We start from the raw sequence: 24,700 nt of genomic DNA on the forward strand, positions 1-24,700 counted from the left end.
GTACACATACTGTACAATAAAAGCACTGGGGAGGTGCCTACATACAATCAACTTCTTTTAATTTACCGGCTGTCACAGTGACAAATATGATCATTTGTCCTTGTTGTGAGCTGATTAAAATATTTAAATACTTACTTTACTGTGAACAGACTACATGATATGATTAAAATGACTGGCTTTGATGAGAGTGAGATAGTGTCTCACTGGTAGCAGGTACAGTTCATTTCAGTACAGAAGCTTCGCTGTGTTTACACAGTATGAAGTATCACAATAAGAGGTGATTCTGGAGATTCAGCCAAAACATTACAACCATCTTTTAATTAAATGCACCTCAGACACTGTCTTACATGTCTGGTTATATAATGTTTTACTAATAAACGGTGACTCCTCAGGTCCATGTCTCTTCATGCAGTGGGCTGAGTCGAAGAGCAGACACAAGCTTACACTGTGACTTAAATAAAGTGTCCATTTGCTCGGCTGCAAGCTACAATATATTATCCCCGCTGGGCTGATTGATTATAATGCTCTTTATCCAGGAACTTGCTGCCAGTTGGCACAGTTACCAGAAAGGAACAAGCAAGCTGTTGGAAATGGAAATGGCTTAACTCCCTCTAATAGATTATGGCTTTAGATCAACAAAGATGCTGTCACTGGGATATTTGATGGACCTTCACACTGAATAGGATTTCTGTGAACAGCGGGAGATGCTGGAGTGGTTAAGAAGGATGGGAAGAATCGAAGAAATTATGAAATGAAGGGACCGGCATCCTCACTAGACACACATTCACTCACTCAGCAGTGAAACACAAGAGTCCTCATTACTATTAGAAGTGAGTTTATTAATCACAAATAGAATGGATGTAAAATGAATAAAACAACCCCAGCAGGCATTTAATCAACATTCTTCTTTATGTGGTATCAGAAAAAACATGTTTTCTTCCATGATGACTCAGTTCTTAATCACCTTTGAGCTGAAGACAGTGGTGAGCTGCTTATCCCCAACATCAAACATCCACCCGCATTTCAAAGCACACTTGTTTAGGCTGTCACGTCTTCCTGTTTGCTGTTTCATGTTGACACTCTGCATGAACCCTGCTTTATTAAACAGTCATTATGCCTGAGCAATTAGTGCTCCATCATAACTGCATGACTTCAGGTAAATCTGAAGTTTGTCTATTACGTTCAAAAACATAAAGATCGGTTTCAAAATAAAATTCCCTGCGCTTTTGGGGTAAAAGGAAAAGAAACATGTTAGTGTGAGTGTGAGAAAATACAACGCACTTAAATACACTCAGTTTCTGGCTGATAGACAGCTCACAGCCCAAATAAAAAACCTCTATGTAAGTCGTTTGGATAAACACTAAATCAGTATATTATGAATTTTCTAAACTGGAGGACGCACAAATCCTGCTTTGGGTGTCTTCTTCATTTGCCTGATAGTGCTACATGTCTTTACCAAAAATAAGTCTCACTATATTTAGGCACTAACATATTTCTGAATCTACTTTTTGTCTACATCTATATGAAAAAAACTAACAAAACTATTTACAAATTCGTGGATATGTAAAGGAGTGAGATGGGAATTTGCAGTGACATCATTCCTCTCAAATGCTTGTGGTTACACAAATGCAAAACATGAAGTTTCCAACAGAAAGGAGCTCAAAGAGACTTACTGCAAAGGCAGAAGGCACTTAAGAGGAATGAAATCTGTGTATGAAGAGAGAGCGTTTCTGCACCAGTGAGCTCAGCGACTAGCTCAGTGTCAACAAATGTTGTAGGAGTGTTCTCCTCCTTCCTGAATACAAGATGTTAACTGGAGCAGTGTTTTCAGCTTCCTAACGTGTTGGGCAGATCGTCTCTACCACGACTGACGTTCAGTTAACATTTTAACAATGCGGACGCATTTTACCAAGTAGGAGCTCGGTCAGATCACATGGAGCTTCGGCTGAATTCACTATGAATCGGTTTATTCCGCGTTGTGAAATGATAAAATGTTAACTCTGCTCAGCCTTACAAATGGAAAGAGTTTCATATCGCCTCAAATAGGAACTTCTCTTTTGTCTTTACATATTCTTGAGAAAAAAAGAATCGATAAAAACAGAACAAATCTATATGTATATACTGTACAATCAGTTCACCCCCAGGAGCTTAGCGGCGTATTACTGTAACACTGAACCATGGGATCAGTCCTGTAGACCCTCAGCTTTGCTGAGAGGAATGAGCACAATGTGAGCTTCAGTCAAATATGAAGTGAGTATTTTAAACATTTAGTCACAGCTAAAGTTTAGAAAAGTTATTTATCTATTTCTATTGTGTACACATCAGCAAAAACAGGATTCTATCACACACAGTGTACTGAGTAATGTGAGTACAGCTGTGTAGAGCTGTAACACTTCCTCCGATGCTCTTGGTACCTTTTAATAGTTGAGTGAACTCCAGTCCCATTCTGGAAGGTCAACCTGCAAACCCTGTATCATCATCATCATCATCATCATCATCATCATCATCATCATCATCATCATCATCATCATCGTGATTATAGTGTAATACTGAACATATGTATCAAAGCAAAACTGTGACCTGAAAGGTAACTTCAATATATACAAGATTAACAGCAAGCATAAAAGGACACTTAAAATGAAGAAAACGCTGATGGTGTACAGTGTTTCACAGCATTCGACTGGCACTCGTACAAAGCCTCTTACTAAGACTATCTACAAACAGTAACATGGAAGTCTCTCACAACAGAAAGCTGAGAAATTGAATATGTAAGACCGCCGATCAAGAAGCACATCTTGATATGCTAACAGGTTCTTTTCATCATTTTGTCTTTTTCTCTGACTGAAGGTGTAAATGTCAACACAACCAAACAAACAGAACTAAACAAAAAAGCACATTAGTATCTTACAAATATTTAAAAAAGTAAACCTTTATCTATAGGCATTTTAAAATATATTCCATCAAAAATAGTCAGACAAATTCCAACAGTAGAAAAGAAATGTTATACAAATAACAAAAGGTTTGAAGCTAAAAGTTTACAGTAGAAATGCATCATGGTTGACTGGTTGGTAGCAGAGGTGACTCCTTTTCTACCCAGCAAAACAAATGTTGCTTTGATTACTCTTAAACATGCAGTAACTTTAAAGTAACCCTGCTCAGCTGAAAGTCGCCAAAGATGTCTCACTCCCTAAAATGTGTAAAAGTTGTCCTGTAAAATCCTGTCACCTTTGGCAAATTTGAGTAGTTGTAGTGGTAGGTTTGTGTCCCGGTGTGAGCCCCGGGCCTGAAAGGTGGTCAGACGGTGTTGATGGAGCACGGGCCTCGTGTCACGTCTCTCATTCAGCTCTTCGCTGACACCAGCTCCTCAGATCACAAATGACGACTTGTGTCGGAAATCGCCCTGCAGAGAACACAGAGCAACGGCAGCGAGGTTTGAGAGCAGGTGACACGCACATGACGTACAAAAGACTATCACACAGACACACAACTGTCTCTGATGATCAGTTGGATGGTTCCTATTCTTTTTATTATCTCCAAAAGGAATTAAAACATTTTTTATTGTTGCATCGCCTGAGAATTTCTGCCAATCTTAAGCAGGTACCAAATATGTATACAGCATTTGGTATAATATATATACTGTAAGTCATGTTATCTACAAACCTCGTCCTCTGTCCTGACGTAATCCACTCCATCTCCTTTACTTGGAACCTTGTAACTAAGGGGAAAAACACACATTGGAGTTTTACGGATGATTGTTTGAGATGGTTTTCATTGATTTCACATAGCGAGTAGGTTTCTTACTTGTTCCCTGTCTGTTTCTGTCTAGAGAAGTAGCCTTGCTTGTATGCACAGCAGATGCCCACAGTGATGCACAAGAGGACCATGACCACCACCAGCACTCCCAAGATAATCCCCACAACGTCAATATCATCTGTAGAAAGCAAATGAAATGCACATTAAAATAACAGGGTTAATATTCTTACTAATTACACGTCACATAATATGATAATATAATATTCATTTCTCCTAAACGACTGCGACACACTTACAGACTTCCATCGTCTGTGCTGGACACTCAGCGTAACCTGCATCATTCTTGGCTCGGCAGTAATATTCGCCTGCATCTTCTTTTCTGACCGAAATGAACTTCTGCACAAGAGGACCACAGTGGTTAATTAAGTTACAGATGCTGACTATTAGTGTGACGGATGGTAAAAGACATCTAGATTCTATTTAAAAAGGTTAAAGGTCAGGTGTTTTTTCGTTTTCTCCTGTGGCTTTAACAAAGAACATGAGGATCAAGCAGCATCCGGTATTGAATCTTCAGGAGAGCAGCATCAGGACAGGAGCGACATCTGTTTGATTAGCTTGTGGCTACAGTAGCAGCACCAGAGTTGGCTGTGGCATGTGATGTCGCAGAGTTCAGGTTGGCATGAGGTTTTTGGAGGTGAGCCGCTCGGCAGAGAATTGAGGAATGCGCAAACGAGGGCAGCAGATTCCCCTCGTGGCTCAAGCCCCCTCGCATCATCAACTGTCTCCCGAAAATATCTGGCCCCACCCTTGGGCGTCGGGCCACCGGCCCCCGGCCCCGGCCCCGCCCCGGCTGCTCATGCACGTCCTTGTCCAAAGACATACTGACCAGGGTTCCTGTTTCTGCGCTCAGCGTGTACGAGGAGTTGAGGAACTTGACGTTGGACTTGGGGTCGTCGGGAATCTCCTCCCGGTTCTTGAACCACTGGTACTGGGACTTGGGGAATCCCTCCTCCTCCACACAGCTCAACTCAGCTGACTTCCCAAAAGGCACAGATTTCGGGACGCTGCATTTTGGCACCACTGGCTTAACTGTAGTGACACAAAACATGAACATCGTCACTACAGTGAGTCGTTACTTAGATGAATATTCTCTGCAGAGGACATTGCTGCATTAAACTGCTCGCACTATTGTTTGACGTGATGCTCCCGGGCCTGTCATTGACTTCGATGACAAACAAAGTCACCCTGAAAGTCCCGTGTGGTTCAACGGACGGACGCAATTTCTGGCTTGTGCCAAAAAACGCCATCAAAACACGTGGCGCTTGCTTTCTTTAGCCTGTAATTCAGAACAGATGCCGTGTCAGAGGCTTCCTCTTATAGCCCAGAACACGCCTTTGCAGCTGGGCCGCTCCGGTCATAATGCATCCTCATGTAAGCCAAAGGGTCTGTGCGACCTACAAGGTGGTTTCATCTTACAGCAAGTGCAAATCACTGTGCAGGACCTCCCAGCAGCACCATAATGGTGTGTCTCCAGCATCTGCACTGTTTTCACCTATCGCTCACATTTCATAAGCCAGAACACACTGGGGCAGAGATCATCCATGGTTACAGGCAGGTCCGGTCAAGTACCTCTTACAGTCAGGTCAATCACAATCTCATCAAACGATTTCTGGTCATCGGCGGCTGTGACCTCGCAGCGGTATTTGGCTGTGTCCGACCGCGTGGCGTTAGTTATGACTAACGTGGCTGGTGCTCGGATCTCAGCTCTGTTCTCCAGGTCTCCTATGGGAGGAGAGACGCATCAGCGAGTTCAACGAGAGAATATTTAACTGGGAAATCTGACCATTATGATTGTGTGGACAATACACAGTACCTGAGATCTTCTTGTCAAAGTACACGTAACTTGGTCCGTCATTCGTTATCTTTTTCCATTCAATTCTAGGGGTAGTTGTCGAAATGGAGTCGATCAAACACGACAACTCAACCTCTGCAGGACAGAGAACAGGCCAGTGAGCAGTTGTGATGAGAGAATGACTGGTTACTTGGTCGCTGTAGCTCTTACTGTTGAACTCATCCGTCCACGGCGAGTTTTCCGTTGTTCTCAGCACCACTGCCAACACGCTGAAGTAACCTGCAAACACATGAGGAGAGGCCGTGGAAGGTGAGGAGCAGAGCGGACGCACAATCTGGTGTCCAGCACCAGCTGCTGTTGTGTGATTGTTTTAACTGCCTCCACCCTGTTTACTCATGAAGGCATGAATGTACAGTTCTTAACAGCCTGGCCTTGTATTGTTGGTGTCCATTTTCCATTTTTAGTTGTGCATGTGTGCGTTCTGAGGACGAGGGTGCTGTTTCTATGCACACTGGATAATTGTGCAAGGAGGCATGTGCCCTTTTCATGGCGAGCTCACCATGCCAGTAGTTCAACTGCAGCCGGGCCCTCGCTCGCGCTCTCCCCCCTCTGTGCCTGATGCCCATGTCCATGTGGGACTAATGGTGCAAAAGCACCCTGGACAGATCAGCGTTGGTATGCAGTAAAGGAACAGGGCCTTGGGAGGGGGCTAAGCTGAATCATCCTGACAGCCCATGGTCCACAAACGAGTCTGTGCAAAGTCACTTCCACATGAATGTTAACTAAGGAACACGCACATAAACACTCGCAGTGACACACAACTATGGTGTGGCCTTCGCTTTCAGGGTCAACTGTGCAGACTCTGCTGTCACTGAAAATCTACTAAATGCTTCATCTCCATTAGAGGAACCTCCCCCACGTCCAGCTCATAAATCAGTCTGAAGACGAAGGTAACACTTAGGTTATTAGGTCAAAAACAGTCAAACTACTTAGTCAACAGGCTGATTGTATGCCAACTACCCAACTAGGGTGAGGGTGAGCTGGGCCAAGCGTCATGTGAACCCCCAGCAGCGTCTGGGGTCACCTGCGCCTCAGACAGAGAAAGCTGACTGAGACGACGGCTTGTATGGCCGCGCTGCTCACAGTAACAGTAACACTGCATGGAGATCGGAAATAGGCCACGCCCCTTTGACAATAGCAGATCTGTCTCCACGCTCCGGGGAAAGTTTAATGTTTACAGTACCTCTGTGTGACCTTTTCCTCTATGCAGTTTAGAGGAACTGTAGCAGCATCGCATCTAAAGCAAAGACAGTGTGAAGCGACGAAGCTTGACTTCCCCACGTGCCACTGGTTGTTCTGTGCTACATCTACAAGACAACAAAGTTTGCTCCCAAGTGGATAAAGATGAGTTTTAGAGCAAAAAAAACCCAAAAAAACAGCATTTTCTGACTGAAAACTTCAACTTCAAGAGTTGCAAAGTGTGAAGACCTGCTTTTCTCTTTGGAAATGTGAGTCACTAGTAGAGTCGGAGCCTGTCACCTATTTAGATTCCTCTCCACAGAGCTACGTAGAAAAAAGCACTCCCGGTTCTGGCAGAATTAGAGGCCGCATGCAGCAGAGACACACTTTTTAACTTCCGCTGTTCCGACGAGTGCTGCTTGTGCAAATGGAAGGTGTCTTTTGATGACAAGTGACAGAGGGGTAATCTTTGCTTTTCACCGAATCTGTGTTTGCACAACGGTGCAGAAGCCTGCGCTTCCACAGATCCTCGTCAATTACCATGTAATTCATGCGTGTTTGCAGAAGTACGCTATTTTTACTGCTTTTGACAAAAGTTTGGGTATGTGAGGCATGTCTGTGGTTACTTCTGGGCTTAAGTTTCAAATGTACTGCGTGTACTGTGTAACTCAATACCAAACCCAACTAGGCCAAGTATGCCAGGAGTCCAAAATATCAGAATATGCGCTACTGAAATTGCATCTGAAGTTGACAATAAATTTTTCCAGGTGATTAATTTAGTGCTATGACAGTCTTCAATATCGTCTGTGAAATCTAGAGGAGTTTAACCACTCACAACTACCCCCCACTCCCCATTTGCCCCTTTAATTCAGGATGTATTAGCGCAGATTAGGTGCTAAGTGGACAGATACTAAAAAATGGTAAAGGTCACTCATGAACACAGCTGTTCAGGAAAAAGCAGGAAGCCCCTGCATCAAAACACTAACCACTAATGTTCATCCACATTTGACCTCAAGCTAGTAAACGAATATGAGCAGAGCACTAATGAGTCCTGAGTGAAACAGGGTGAACGGGCTGCACAAGTCTCGCTTTGAAATATTACTTATTTTACATTTTTGTTTCACTAAATAATACAATGTCACTCCTGAAATCATCTGCACATGTCAGCAGGTCTATTGTTGTATAGTCACCCAAACAGAAGGACTCATTTCTTAAATCCTTATTACTGCCTCAAATTAAAATATGGATTAACTAATTAAGAGTGACACACAAAAGCAGCTACCTTTGGATTTAATTGTTCATGGTACAAACACCATCCATTATCCCTGGGAGTCCCATCATCATAGGCTGCATTGCTTTCCAACGGGGAGCTGGAGGGGTCCAGTAAGGCAGATGAGCCCCAGCCTGGGAAGTGCTGACCGTTTGTCATGTGAGAGGTATTTCCCATCTCTCCTGTTCTGTCCTAGTCACCATGTCTGACTCTGCCGCCTTTAAAAGCTGCTCCGCTCCTCTCCTACCTGTCGTCTCAGTGGATCCAGTAGGACCCTGTCTCACCCTAGAGCCAAGTGGTGCATGACCAGCGTCTCACGTGTGTGTAATGTCGATTATTAGCATTTACACCGTGCAGGTGCTCAGTGACCTACATATCCCATCGTTTCTCCTTCCATCTGTGTTTTCCTTCTTAGTTGGACAAAGCTCAGTGAAATCTGGCAATATGCATAAAAAATCTGCACAAAAGTTCTTTTGGGGTTTTGTCTGTGATCTTAGTGTAATGCCCTCATAACCCCCCCCCAGGTTTTGCATCATTGAATAATACAACAGACACAGTCTCTGGGTTCTTGATGGGTGCACTGTGTAATGAATCCTTTCTCTTTTCTGTTGTTCCCTCTGGGAGGTCGCACTTGTTTCCTGTGTTGCTGCTTGTTGAATCCAGGAGCGATGAGGCCGGTAACATAAATAGAAAGGTTCAATTAAGCAACCGGTGATATTCCCTGTGGACTGTCTCTACCTCGTGCCTGTGGAGAATATTCCCACGCCCGTTTGGAATTTCAGACTTCAAAGTACACACACCCAGTTTCGTTAACCAGTTGTTTGGAGACTCTGCATGTATCGTTACCGTGCTGCTTGAATTGAATTATAAAAGGGTCTCTGCCAAGGATTTCATTGAGTTCTTTTATGCTGATGGATGGATTAACGTGCTGCTATTTCCATAAATCAAAACCAGCATGGACACCGGCCCTCCAGGACTGCCTGCTGGTTTTGGGTTTGACACCCCTGGTCAGTACTGCTCAAGAATACTAATTATCATGTCATATGAAACATTAAGACCACCAATGCCACATGCTCCAACTGTCTGAATTAAACCATAATATTTTTAGTATTTAAACTTAAAAATGTCTATTGCTACATTAAAGACAAGGCAGCGTTGACACCTTTCTACAGGCCAGATACAATAAGCATGTGTAGTCAGACACACATGCAACATATACATACAACATATTTACCACATGCAGCCTAGATACCATGATATTAAATCAGCACCATATTTCCCGTTAAAACCTGGTGGGTAAATAAATGATAAGGCTGGTGAGGAGAGAAAGCGCTACTACTGTGATGGGGAAATAAAAAATGTAAATGTTGAGGAGAGCTCATGTGGGCACACGGATCCATCCGTACATTTACTGCCGAGCATGTGCTTCACTCTGCGACTACAGTCTAAAAAAACCAACCTGATCTGAGGTGCTTGTTCATCATCACTTCAAAGCGGATCCAAGTAAACAAGCAGGTAATTAGCAATTTAAATAGCAGTGTGAGTCGTGTAAAAAGCCAGTAAAGAGATCGAGATCAGTGTCAAAGAGTAAAGCTTAACAAATGATTTACTTCTCAACATTGGCTGTATCATTTAAACACGTACTGCCGATGTCAGCAAAGTCATTTAACATCATTATCTCGAGTACAGCGAAGAGGATATTAATCGTGGATACGTCACGCCAAACTGAATGCATTACTTGTTACTGAAGGTAAAACATAATCTACATATTTCAGGATCAAACTCATCATTTGGTCAGTTGGTTTATGACTCAGCAGCATATAACCTGTAATGTATTTATAGAATGACATTTGTGGTGAAAAGACCTAAGAAGGTGGAAACGAGTGAGATTCTGCTTGAAGAGGAAGTTCAATCAGCCTGAAGAGAGCGTCGTTTGTTGCTATTGTGTGTCATGTAAAGCAAAACCCTTTTTATTTACTGTATGATAACAACCATCAGTGACTGGGCCCGAGGCCTTGTAGTACAGTATGCAAGAGTGTTCACGTGAACAGAACCAGCATAAAAACGAACACCTCCATTTACAGCCGTTTGATGGTGTCACTGTATGATAAGCCATAAATGACTATTGGTCCGTTGGCAGCTCCACTCAGCTGGACCCGTCTTTCACAATCCATTCTGTGCTAAGTAGGTGCCAGGCCTCCAGTGGGCTCAGTTCTTCTAAAAGCACACAGGCTGGTGCTTTTGGCAGATCAATGGGAGCAGCAAGCATTCATACAAAGCATCAGTAACCTGGCTGTATAATTACATATGTGAGCATGCATTACTGTGCTGCATGCTCAAGCACGTGTCCTTCATGTCCTGCGTGCTTTATATGAGAACATGCTCATTTTTGATTTGATTTGAGGATGTGTGCTGTAGTTTGACAAATGAATTGATGAGAGCACTGCACATCATTCTGAGCTTCTTTCTGAGGCAGCTACTGTACATACTAGGCTGTGTTTGCTCAGGTCCATCTGTTCCCATAGCAATTCAGTGAAATTTCCATAGTAACTGGACACCCCCTCACCAGCAGGAAACATTGTTAGAAAGGATCCCACCTGTTTTGGGAACTGTGGGAGAAAGTGACCGCACATGTTATCTTCAAAGAAAACATAATGACAGTAAAAGGGTTTCATGCTTTAAGTTGTGAGAGAGGATGCCGATGAAAGTGGTCACGATAGGATGATCAGAATACTAACTGGTCAGCGCACTTTAACCTCTAAGTGGAACAAGATGTTTTCTATTCCAGAACTGGGGATTCTGCTACAGAGAGGCTCAGTTCTACAAACCATTCTAGCCCTTGTGGATAAACTCATTCTGTCCAGTTTCAACTTGTATCCTTGTATCAGGGGTTCATTCACATGCATCCCTTTTCAGGTGTGTGTCTCAGAGTCCCCCACCGGGGCTCTTGTGTATTCATTCATTCTGCATTTCCATATGAGGCTGCTGCAGGCCCTGATCTGTGAGTCCAGTAAAGCCAGGGCAACCATGTGTCTTGCTGCTGCTGAGCCCTGTGATCCAGGCAGGGTCAAAGACACAGCCTGGGCCAATAGGAGGACAGGGAGGGGGATAAGGGCGGAGCTGATGGTGTCACTGAATGCCTGGGAACCTGTCACTCTGCGTCAGTGTTAGCGTCTACATCTGGCCTTCTCTCACTCTGACCTCAAGCTAAGCACAAGTAGCTCACAGCGCTGGAGCGCAGAGTGGGAAAGGCTACTACCTTACACACATAGCTTTTCAGTCGTCACGATGCAAGTTGCTGCACTGACCCATCACTTCACATCACAGACATTCCACACCTAAATATCTATTTAGCAAATATGCACATCTAAAAATACTCAAACTATATGACCTTTTATGACTCTCATTTAACACTGAGCCATTCATACAAGCCCCTGCTTTTACTTTATGGTTATGAAGGAAGGTTTATCTATTCATGATTTGCAGCATAACTGCATCTTTTTAACATGCCTGGTAAGAATCAATCCTCTTTTTAAAATCATTACATCATATGCTGCAAGAAATTAATGATGTATATTACAAAGACAGCATTAACCGGTGCCGAAACACCTTCCAAGGATGGACTACTCTTCCTCCCCATGATATGAAAGCTGTTCTTTACAGTATTTTTTGGTATAAAATATTTTGCTACATGATTTGATAATACGAGTCTTTGATTCAGTCATGTGAAGCGTCTTGGCACCGAGTTAATCAGATCCTGGTTACTGTGTAAAAATAGTACTGTTGTTTGGCGTCACACTGCCTCTTCACATGATCCAGCAGCTACGCACGGCAACAGAGACCTTTGTTTTGTGACACAGTTTCAAGTTGTAGGAGTAAAGGAATGCTTAACTAAACAGAACAATAGACAGTGGCTATTGTGACTGAGGAGACATTAACCATCAAACTCATAGGAGGCAGAGGCTAAAATCCACTGAGCAAAAAATGACCTTGTTAAAAACATGAGTTGGATTGTATTTGAGATGCAGTGTAATTATAGCAGTGTCTGCTGTCTGAACATGAAATGGAATCGATTTGTCAATCAAAAAATGTGCAGCATGGATAACCAGCTCTGCTGTAAACAATAAATGATAAATAAATGGACTTCTACAAATAAGTGTGTTTTCTGTTTATTGGTTGCGACTGGAAGTAAGATGATAAACCTTTACATAGTAACATATCTGTAACACCACAGTCACAGGTCACACAGCAAGTAGTTTCTCAAAAGAGTGAGAACAGTTCAGCAGTTACATGTATAGACACTATATATAGTGGCTGTCAGCACCGGCCAGAGCCCCTGCTGTCTGCTAATTGGCATATTTCATTGGTAAAAGGCTAAGCAACAGGTACTGTAGGTGACCCTGCGGTTCACTGGAACACGGGACAACCTTGACCACTCATTTAGTCCCGACTGAGGCCAGCGAGAGCGACTTGTCAGCACAGATGGAAGCACAAGGCCAGGAGGGCGAACAGGCCTCCCTGGCACACAGCATCTCTGTTATGCCACCAATCTGACGTGCCACACATGTTGCGCGTCCACATGAATTGGGGAGCTCCATGGCGTCAGCTTAAAGGAGATCTAGCAGGAGGGGGGAGGCTAATTCAGCTCACTGCAACAGTTTTTGGGCTCAAGTCAAAAGCAAATCCTATGCTTGAATTAGAGTTGCTACGGCAAAAAATCTGTGTTAAATCGCATCACACTCTGTGCCAGAATTAGCTCCTCACCACACTCAGGACAGATGGCATCAGCGGCACTCAGCACAAATGCTTCGCATTCTAGTCCAGACTGACCGACCCCTTCCTTAATCCTAATTAGGAATGCAATTTCCACTTAGGCCCCGTTGGAGGCATGGTGAAAATAAACATTTGTGTAGCTACAACGCGGCTTAAATAAATGATGATTTGATATGACTTGAGTCAGAGACAACATTTTAAGTCAATCACTAGAACAGAACACACACCTACATCCTGCCTATGAGTCATCAGTGAACTGGTCAGACACTAATAGTGTATGATCCATCCCTGGATAACGTTCAGCTGCTTGTACTCCCCCCACCCTCCCATGAAAGATACTGGGCTCCTGGAAAATGAAGACGCCTGTTTTGTTTTGACCAGTGGGCCGTTATGATAGCCTGCAAAGATAAGCATTCACTGTGGAGCGTCTATCTGACCACGCTGATCCAAGGCTCAACTGACATCTGAACAATAACACAACAAGCAACACAGACATGTTGACTTAGCAGGTCCAAAAGTTTAATCTGCATCATTTCCTGCGTGCTCCAAGGGCGCGTGCTGTGGGCTGAAAAGAGCTGAAATGAAAAGGTGATGTTGAGATGATGCCTTTAGGGTCACACTAACGTTTTTATATAACTTTGCTGACTTTTATTTCCAAGTGTTTTCATATTAACTTCTGACTTATGGTTTCCTCCATCCAGCATTGACAAGGGTTGAGTGTTTTTAATGCCTCTGCACTGGGAGTCATTTCATCCAAGGTCATTGTAATAAAATGGCACTAATCAACTAAGCATGAATGCCCAAAGACAAATGCAACATTATGTAGCATTACACAAGCACAGTGTGTAGCCAAATTCACTCATATCTTTAACTCTGTAGCTGCACATTGATTTCACTTAGGAGTAAAACGTGTGAAACGGCAGCAGGAAGCGTATAAAGCCTTTATAATAGGGCCTCGCAGCAGCATTCAGCTCAGTCATCAAGATACTATCAGCTCTGAAACGGCAAGAGCAGAACAAATCCCACTGCTAAAGTTTACTATTACAACAATGGCTTCACACAGCATAGCTTCGTTTTCTCTCTTCAACAAAAGCCATGTTGTGTCGGCCTCAAGCATTACATTGACACAATGTGTGTCTGATGGAGACAATCGTTTCCGAAAGCCTTCCTTTCACAGTTCACTAACAGTAGTATGTGTTTCCAGGGCTCTGTGTTTCACAATGTTTAATGTGAGTCCCCCACATTCCTATGAAGTATTTTCTTCAAATTGTAAAAACGCACAGAGTCTAAAACAGGAAATTATCCTAATGTTTAGTTATTAGGAAAGTATACATTATAAATATCACATTTCTGAAATAGCTTACGCTCCCATTTACACAAGCTTCTCAACGATTGCAAGTGTGGCTTGCGTGTTATGTAATGCTGTGGGAAGCAATTATGACTGGGTCATTGTTCCTTAGTAATCACTAACGTGGAGCGAATGAAGACGAGCAGAATGTGTGGTCAGAAGCGTCTGCTGGGTGGGGGATGAGTAGCCACAGGTGAAATGACAGACACGTGTGACTGGGGGGGCGGAGATCACCCCGCTGCCCCCACATTTCTACCACTGCATGGAGAAAGTGACAGTGAAACAGGGGAAACTTTCTCATTGTGTTTGCTTGTGTCTCTGGAAAGACGTTTCTAGTGAATTAACATTTGAGTCACGCTTTACACATCTGATAGTCTGTTCTACAGACGGTGGGACCATTCAGCAGCTGACTGCTACACTATATAAGGCTGGCCAACTAAAACCTAGTTGGATTTTGTTATGAACACTTAGGATCTGTGAAAACCCTCACTGAAAAAGTATTTACAGTGACACATAACTCACGGACACGCCTGTTCCCATAAACCGCACACTGGAAACAGATTCCAGATTCCATTATGTCACAAACTCAACTGAGAACAAATCATTGCCTCTCAGTTGTTTACGTACACTATGAGGCAACAAATGAAAGGAAGGATTGACACATCCTCTCAGACAACAAATGTCCGTAGAGGCCTATTCTGCACAGACGGCTGCGCCGCGGGGCGGGAATGTTGCTTTAACAACAGCTGAGGTGGGCAACCATCTGAAGCTCTCGCTGCTGACAAGCACAGCCTCCACCCCCACCCAACTGGAGCCACGCTTCCATCACCTGCTCGCCGAGGAATCCTTGATGGGTTTCCGTGGGAAATACCAGACACAGACCTACTGCCACCCATTCATTCACCGTGCGCAGACACACGGCGAATCCAAGGTGTCCTGCAAACAGTTACAGGCAGGCATCGCTCCAGGAAACTCCAGTTTAAAGTGGTTTTATGGTAAGAAAGGAGGACAGCTGGGGACCACAGTCAACCCTGCTCTCTGTTTGTGTCAAACAAAATGACCACGTGCTTCTTCTGTGCTCTACAGCTGTAGGTGCACCAGGCCTGTCTTTATTGTAGGAAAACCTTTAAAACGGAATGCCACAGACAAACCAGCCAAATATTTCCCTGTAGCCACCAATGTGTTTTAAGCTGATTACAATGCATCAAACAAAAATAAATAAATAAATAAAACCAGCATCTGGCACTTGATCCAGTAAGGATATTCAAACCCCGCAGATTTGATCTCTGTCTTACTTTTGACCATAACTACAAGTGAACCAGAATCACAATGAGCATAATATCACACGGTTTTATTTTTTTTATTTCATTAATTTTATTTAGAATTACTATAAATCTTTACTTTGGATCCCACTGCATCACAGCATCTCTGAAAACAGACTGGACTGCACAAAGAATGCTTGTTTGCTAAAGATGTCCCCAAAAGAAGCCGCCCACAGATGTGAAGCTAGTGAGCTTGTCTGTTCTTCGTATGAGATAAAACGGTGCAGTCGCCCAGTTCTGCATGAATGATCCTCAGCGAACAGAAGGGAAGGATGGAGACGTGGAGGGGGCAGAGCCCAGATTCATTACATTAAGCAGTCATTGGACGCAGGCCACTCATCAGCACAGAGCAGCAGATTCCCTTTGATAGTGTGGTGCAAAGCATTAGAAACCATAAGATCAGTGTTCTGGCTCAAACCGGCCTGAATGCAGCACTGTGGGGGAACCTGGGGTCCAGCCGTTGGGTCCAGCCGTTGGGTCCAGCCGTCGGGTCCAGCCGTCGGGTCCAGCCGTCGGGTCCAGACGTCGGGTCCAGACGTCGGGTCCAGCCGTCGGGTCCAGCCGTCGGGTCCAGCCGTCGGGTCCAGCCGTCGGGTCCAGACGTCGGGTCCAGTCATAGGGTCCAGACGTCGGGTCCAGTCATAGGGTCCAGCCTTCGGGTCCAGCCGTCGGGTCCAGACGTCGGGTCCAGACGTCGGGTCCAGCCGTCGGGTCCAGCCGTCGGGTCCAGCCGTCGGGTCCAGTCATAGGGTCCAGTCATAGGGTCCAACCTTCGGGTCCAGCCTTCGGGTCCAGCTGTCGGGTCCAGCCGTCGGGTCCAGCCCTCGGGTCCAGCCGTCGCGTCCAGTCGTAGGGTCCAGCCTTCAGGTCCAGCTGTCGGGTCCAGCCGTCGTGTCCAGTCGTAGGGTCCAGCCTTCAGGTCCAGCTGTCGGGTCCAGCCGTCGGGTCCAGTCGTAGGGTCCAGACGTCGGGTCCAGTCATAGGGTCCAGCCTTCGGGTCCAGCCTTCGGGTCCAGCCGTCGGGTCCAGACGTCGGGTCCAGCCGTCGGGTCCAGCCGTCGGGTCCAGCCTTCGGGTCCAGACGTCGGATCCATACGTCGGGTCCAGTCATAGGGTCCAGTAATAGGGTCCAGCCTTCGGGTCCAGCCTTCGGGTCCAGTCATAGGGTCCAGAGGTCGGGTCCAGTCATAGGGTCCAGCCTTCGGGTCCAGCCTTCGGGTCCAGTCATAGGGTCCAGCCTTCGGGTTCAGTCATAGGGTCCAGAGGTCGGGTCCAGTCATAGGGTCCAGCCTTCGGGTCCAGCCTTCGGGTCCAGTCATAGGGTCCAGCCTTCGGGTTCAGTCATAGGGTCCAGCCTTCGGGTCCAGCCGTCGGGTCCAGCCCTCGGGTCCAGCCGTCGGGTCCAGTCATAGGGTCCAGTCATAGGGTCCAGCCTTCGGGTCCAGCCGTCGGGTCCAGCCGTCGGGTCCAGCCGTCGGGTCCAGCCGTCGGGTCCAGCCTTCGAGCGTGGTGTGCTGGGTGTAGGTTGGTGGCCAGTTGTATGGTTTTCCTCTTGTTAGCGTCCACACGCGTCGCGAGGCCTCGTGTGTGTTAAGAGTTACCGACCACATGGCTTTTGTTCTGGTGTTTTCTGATGTTGTTTTTTTTATTTTCTCAATGAATTATTTGTTGGCTCTTTGCTTTTGTACGCTGAATATTTTAGGAAGCACACAGCTGTGCTCTCTGTATTGTTTTGTTAAAGAGAATAACATTGATATGTGGATTGTTTTTTTTTTCAAACCTTCAAAACAAAGTGACATTTCAAAATGTAAAAATTGTTAACTGTAGCTTTTCATAGTAAAACTCTGAATACTCATGAAGACAAAGTGCACCTTCTTTAATTGTAATATCATTACATAATTTTAACAACAAAGCCAGCTTTGAGTCCTGGTAACCCCCTGTGATAATGCCTTGTTATCACTCTGTTTAACGTGACTTCATGTAAACATAACTTTGGCAGCTGAGCAGTCTTGTGAAAGGAAATGGTGAAGTAGATAGCAAAGTCATTCCCAGAAGACTCTGCTTTGCTACAGGATATGAGGTGTAATGTTGAGGGACTGACAATTTGGCTCAATTACAATCTTAGCAGACAAAATCATGGAAAATCACTTGGACAGACATGGGAATATTCCCTCGTTCATAATTTGCCCCTACTTTATGTTGTTCTCTTTTCATGTTGTCCAACATTTGGCTCAAGAAGAAGAACAGTAAAATAACATATTTTCCTACTACTGTCTAAAGGTCAGTGTTGTTCTCTTAAATGTCTGTTAAGGTTGTACAGCTAAAATTATAGGACAGTTTCTACTTAATGCTTAAGTCTATGATCAGCTTTGAGAATGCAGCCTTAACATTTTGACTGACCTGTTACAAATGCCTGACAAACGACTGAGTCACTGTGGAATCCACTCAAACGCTCTCTCCTCCTTCCACTGTTGCTTTCCATGACACAGAACCCAGGCCGACCCGCATGTAAAGCCCTCTCTATTGCAGCTCAGACAGAGACCAGCCACCACTTTAAAAACTCGCTGGCAATGTCTGGCATCCTGACAAACATTCAAGGCACTCACTTGCCCGAAGTATGGCATCACACACATATGGACACAGTAATACACAGTGCTGTGGCCATTGAGCTCCTTCTCTAAGCTAATTTACAGCATAAACGAGCCATGTCAGTCAGATCTATGACAGGATGAGGAATTTCCATTAATGCTCCTTGATATCAACCAGTTTAACTCTCTTGAAGTATTTATTCTTGTTGTAGCCAACAACACTGAAGAAGGGCACTTGATGACAATTTTTAGGGTATGAGGAAGAACACTTTGTTCATTTTGTTGTGAAAGGCCACTAATGTAAGAGATCAACACCATTAAATCTAATATGAATAACTGTAATGTAGCTATTGTTAATCATACCTTAATTCATACCCATTCAACATATCTACCTCTAAGCAGCCTAAACACCTAAAAATCTGTAAATTCTTTTCTTATCTCTTAACTCAGCTAACTGCAGGAAGACCAGATCATTGGCCAGGTATATTCCTCAGCTTTCTGAGTTCAAGAAAGCAATAGTATCTGTGCTCAGTTAACCAAGTGCTCAGGCCTGTCAACGGCAGCTCTACTAATTCCACATGAACTGATAATTTACCACCACAAATAAAATTCAGTTTAGTGGAGAAGAGGCTTTTGTGATTTTCCTGCTAACAAATTATTTACACTCAGTTATTAGTAACAAGATGCAGTTTTGGGAAATGCCCTTATTAGCTTTCTAACTAATAATGAAGTTAGTCGGTTACATGACCTAAAACTCTAACTCTGGAGCAGACTAATATGAAGCAAAATCTAGTTTGTCGTTTATTTTTAGTGACAGCAGTGTCCTATATTATTTTAGGAGCTTCAGATGATGTTAAGAATCACTGTGGATAATTCGATGTTGAGCTTTGTACCTCAGCATTTATTGTGCTATTGAACTGAACTCAACTGATAAAGCGGTAAAGCCAAAATGGGACCAGCAAGAAGTATTTTCCAGAGAAATCCACTGCATCATGACTGCTACACACACACACATACACCCACGTTAATCATCACCAATAACTCATTTGGATGAGCACCAAGATTTCTGTGTCATGTCTTACCCCTAGCACTCTGAAATCCCCTCACTACAGTCTGTGGCCAAGCTGCTGAGTCTCTCTTTAAAGAGATGAAGTCTAGGATGGTGCTTTCACATGGATGTCTAACCTGTCAATTTGTTTCAATTAGTTATAGTGTTAGGGAACTATTTTAGAGTAGGGTTGTAAACCCACTATCTGAAAACCCAGTGTGTGGTAAATCTTTGGTCATGTTATTTACTTTTAAACTGGAAGCATCAAGGTCCCGCTTGTTTACTGACCCAACCCCAGCTATCTTCTGATTGAACCTAATTTACACTGCCTCCCAGAGGTGCCACTATCTCACATGAAGTCCTCTATCTGACATTCTGACAGACTCCTTTTATGCACATAAACCTTGTTTTAATCACACACATCAAAACATGTAGGTAAATTGTTAATCAACTAAAGGGTCCATGCATACAGCTTTCTTGCGTAATAACATCTACTGTAGCAGGACACTCAAACATCTGCATTCACAGTCTGTGCTTGTTTTGAGACCGAGTACAGCATGTTCGACTGGGTGGGAAGAGCTGGAGCCTGGTCTCCAAGGTAACACCCACTGCTTATGGTCCCTCCACAATGAGAACATAGGTTCTTAATATAAAGACTACAGTATGTGCCATCATCCTATGGGCTGCATTCTGAGAACTGTTTATAAAAAGAGACAAACTAATTCCTGATGAAACGACATTTTTATCCTGAGACAACCTCAAATCTGTCTGCCAAATGCTAACTCAGTGGAAACATTATAGCCTGTCTACTGTCCCCCTTCTATTTCAAATGTGTCAGAAAAGCTTTTAGTCACGCCTTGACTATCTTTAATATTGATTTTGATATTTTAGTTTGAAATTAGTACTCACAGCCTGACATTCTTAATCTTTAAATTAACATTGAGGTTAACTTAAAAGAAAAAAATGAGATGCTGTTACTGTGCTACTGCATGATGGCATTTGCATGTATTTATGAACTTGGCCTATAGTTAGGAATAAACTGTGATCATACACCTGAGGATATTCAAATGACTCTGCCTTGTGATTATTTTTAGACAATAATTGCATTTTTTTACACCCTGGTAAACAAATGATGAATCCAGAGTGATTATCTAGTTATGAGTCTCAGTGTGAACGCAGCCTGAAGTCTTTTCCTTTCAGAGTGACAACAGATTAGCTGCATGTATCTCACTGAATTTGCCATGCCAAACCCTTAATTATTTCACCAAGCTGACAGCATCCCAATGTTTGATCGATGTCGGTCACTTTTGACCTATTGATGTGCTCCATCAGTTTCCACTGAGCACATGAGCAGGGGAACAGTTCTGGCGCTTCCTTCCTCCAGGGACTGTGTGACCAATGATAAAGATCATCAAACAGGAAGCCACTCTTGTGCTGCCTAAGCTCAGACAGCTGATACAGAGGCATCTTAGAGATGATCTTGTTATCTTGACTACAGCATTGTATACTTTCATTAATAATGTCTTTCTTACAACAAACAACACCCAGATAATGACGAAGCATCAATACTAAAAGCTAATGAGCTAATTCCCAAAAAGATAAAAAATATCTCTTTTTAGAGAAATACTTGCTGTTAAACTAACCAACAAAATATCTTTTTCCAGATTGAGGCAAAGATAATATTTTTAGAGGGCATTCTTTACTAGTACACTGCTGGGAGGCTGGTCCTAGTTTGTGACCAGCTGGTAGCAGACACTAGTCATATTGACATTTGAAGCCTGCACATGCCTTTGTCATTTCAAATGTGACCATATTTGTGTTTCCCTTTCCAGTTCAGCATCTACTGACAGCAAAGAAACACAATGTTAATTCATGACAGGATGAAAATACCTCTCACTAACAAACAGATTTTGGTCTAAGGAGGTTATATTGTCAGACCCAGCGTTCTTTCTCTGAATGCCTTTAAATAACAACACCGCTGTGCTTTCTCCACACCCCGACCTGCCCCCCTTTCTGCTTCGACCTCAGCCAGCTCATCAACATGAGTCCTTTTTATCTCTCAGGAAAACAGGTGGTTATGATTCGTACTCAGTGCACATATGACGGGAAGGGTTCTCCCTCCATGTGTTTTCTATTTGGAATCCGGCATTTGCTTACATGCACACTCAGGTTTGGGAGGGACGTGGCGGATATTTCTGGTTGTGACTGTGATGGAGCTCAAAACACCACCAACTCCTGCTCAGCTGTTTTGGGTCATTCCACAGTAAGGGCCATATGCCACTTCGACTTTATCCCCACAGAGGGACTGTTGCACAAATATTCCTTCAGCTGACTGTAGCCATTTGAAACTTACCAATAGCTGTGATTTGTTTAAGAGTAGATCTAGAAACCTACATACAAAAACATTTAATAATTTGAAACCGGTCCAGTGTATTACACCTGCACACCTACTTCCTGCCGCTGTGTTTGAGCTGAGACGAGTTGGGCTGGAAAAACATACTTACTGACAACATGTCACAACTGCCTCTCTGTTTGTTTGGCTTTAATTCACTCTGCCATAAAATGTCTTACAGTATATGACTTGGTCATGGAGGCTACATGCCATTCAGAAACATTTGCTCGCAAGCTTTCGTTGGGTTGGGAAACATCTGATAACATGCATCTCCCGGGGGGGCACTATATAGCTATGCCACACATGCCAAACAGTGAGGAAATTGGTCACACTTGGCTTTCTTTTAGACAAATGTTTGAAGACTGTGCAGAGTAGCATCATCCAAGCAGCACCCCAGTTACATGTATGTGGGAGTTAGCTGAATTTCCAAAGCTCTCTCAGCGAATCAGTAAGTTATCAGAAGCCAAGTGGTTTAAGGGTTCAGCAACAATCCAGTGAACAGTTTTTGCCCTTCAGATAAAAAGAGCACTTCAGTTGGTTTAGACTGAAAATGTTAACATGGATAATGAAGTTATAAAAATGTCAAATGTCCAAGAAGAAAGAACAAACTCATCTCTTTGGAAATTGCAAAAGTTCTTGTAAAGCAAACAACATTGATTTTAGTCAGGTTTGACTATTCTAGTTACTCTACTTTAAGCTACTCAACTAAGAAAACACACAATAAAGTCTGAAGTATACAGATACACATCAACAGGTGTTTCTTATAAAAGTCAAAGCAGTGATCTCAAAGTTTATATTTGCTCAGTACTAATCCACTTTGAGCATCTTCCAAGCTCAAACATATCTTAGCCGTGCTCTTGGCAGGAGGGTTCTGGCAGATGTCCTCTTAAAGCTAGGACCACTTTCTTTGGCATATTTTAAGAGGAATGGGCCAGGTGAAGCCAACAATGGAAAATGTTGATGCATTCCATTAGGGCACGTTGGAAAGTCTGCTTAAGCACAGGTCCCTAAAATAACAATGGTTCCTTTGGATCTGCTGACAGATGACTAAAGCAATATTTGCAGCCATGGTCGGTTGTGCTGGGTTTAGTGTTCATTTAGAATGGCTGGAGATGGTTGTTAGGATCATAGCAAGCAGAATCATTTCATGAATTAAAAATAACAAGCACTTCTCACAGATGCAAAAACAACAGTAGGAGCGTGACCCACAGATCAAGAATAAAATAAATAAGCCTCTTCTTTGAATTTGTTGGTTGCTCCATGAAACATCAAAAATATATATATATTCCAAAATACAACAAACAATCTAATTAGAGTCAGTACCACTTAGTAGACAAGACATATAAGCCTTAACTAGTAATTCATAACACAGCTTACGGTCAGCTTCAGCCTAGCCAGATCTGCCCTGCTCCCACTGTCAGCAGCGCTGCTGACTGGGAGCCCGGCAGCCACATGGCTGAGCCCTGTCCGGGCAAGACAAAAGAGTTCTTAAATACTGGCCAGTTCACTGCCCCCGATTGTGCCTCTATCACACCCTGTCACAAATGTACTCAGGGAAATGTCAGTAAGAGCACTGACTTTAAAAAGCACTGCATGAAAAAAAGTAATCCGCACGCAGCCTCGAGGTTTGTCGAGAGTACGGCAACAGATTTTAAACAGGGCCACTGCTACTCCTCATAACAGCAAAGAGAATTAGCCAATTTACACACTCATTCTCTTTGATCTATGATTCTACCCCTTTACTGTTTGTTTACTGTTTTATATACACCATAATTGAATATACATCATATATAACAAGAAAAACAAGCAGTGTTTTCATGCCAAACGAAATAAACCGAAATAAACTGAACCCACATTGTAAATACATAGTAAATTTTAAAGCAAGATCTTTCACATAAACATTTGCACACCTTAAATAAGAGTGACTTTATAAAATTAATCCAAAATGAACTAAGAGCAGGATATATTGTATGCACAATAAATATTTCACTATCTATCCCACAGCTGTAATATAGAACTTTTATGCTTTTCCGCCAAATAAAAAAAACATGAATTATCTTGAAAGTTCGAGACTGACTTGACGCAATGATTTTGCGCTCGTGCCTGATTAAAAACAGGCGCGCGAGCGATAAACTGACAACGTGCGGCCATTCGAGCGCTGAGACGACGAAACGAATGGATTTTCGTCGGGATGTGAGTGTTTACCGGCCCTGCCGCGTGCTCTCAGCGTCGGGGGGAGGGAGGGGGAGGGAGAGGGGACGCGGGGGACCGTCGCCGGCCGCGTCTGGCTCCTCCCGCGGACGTCCAGCTTTATTCCGCCGCAGAGAGGAAAAAACCGTTATCTCGCATCATTACTTCCTACATCTTTGCTACCACCGCGACTCCAACCTCGCGTTAAATAAATAAATTGCTTAATTCATATTTAATTCACAAACACAAAGTCTATCTCTAAACTTGTAGGGTAAAAGTTTCCTTCCAAACGTGGACGCTCAACCAGACGCGGACCGAACTGATGCCGGAGCTCAACATGAGCGGCGCTACGCTGTGTCTGTGGCAGACACGCAATTAACGCAGCAGCTTTATTCACATAAAAGTAACAGAACACTAACAGCATCCAATGAGTTGAAAATCGATCTGCTTCTAAGCGTCGCTCCTCGTACAGTCGCCAGTTACGCTGGCAGTAACTTAAGCGGCCGCTGTGTGAGATTTTTCGGACATTTACGAACCTTCTTACTTCCCGTCGGGAGGATTAGCTTTGATGTGAGTTTGTGTCGACTTTAACGTTAGTTGGACCAGATAACGTCTCCACGTTACGCCAACGGTTTCCGTAAAAGCTCGGCCAAACAGATGCAGAAGTACAAGTATTTGACGGGCCGCGGTCCTCGAGGAGAGAGTGGCGACTAAGAGGCAGTTGTAATGTTTTTTGTACTTACAGTGAGTTGAGAGGAGAGTCAGGAGCCAAGCCAGACATGCTTTCGCCATCTTGGAGTCGATGCAATGCTCGATTTGACTGGCCGTACATGCGCAAAGTAGCCTAAAGAGCTTAACGGTGGATGGAGAGGGAGAGAACGCGCGAGAGGAGCGCGAGAGAGAGAGGGGGGCGGGGCGGGCGGGG

General features: G+C 43.8%; 1 protein-coding gene across 1 annotated transcript; it reads right to left on the reverse strand.

Moving 5' to 3' along the window:
• Window positions 1-818: 818 nt before the first annotated feature.
• On the reverse strand, window positions 819-24,699 carry jam3b (junctional adhesion molecule 3b; the record flags this gene model as incomplete). The annotated part of the gene is made up of 9 exons (XM_029174501.3): window positions 819-3,400; window positions 3,661-3,715; window positions 3,802-3,931; window positions 4,050-4,149; window positions 4,640-4,842; window positions 5,383-5,535; window positions 5,627-5,740; window positions 5,816-5,884; window positions 24,519-24,699. Coding segments are annotated over 9 exons (1,041 nt in total), but the record flags the coding sequence as incomplete, so codon positions are not given.
• Between the last annotated feature and the right edge of the window lies 1 nt (window position 24,700).

This window comes from Betta splendens, chromosome 14 (genome assembly GCF_900634795.4).
Source record: "Betta splendens chromosome 14, fBetSpl5.4, whole genome shotgun sequence".
Taxonomy (NCBI): domain Eukaryota; kingdom Metazoa; phylum Chordata; class Actinopteri; order Anabantiformes; family Osphronemidae; genus Betta; species Betta splendens.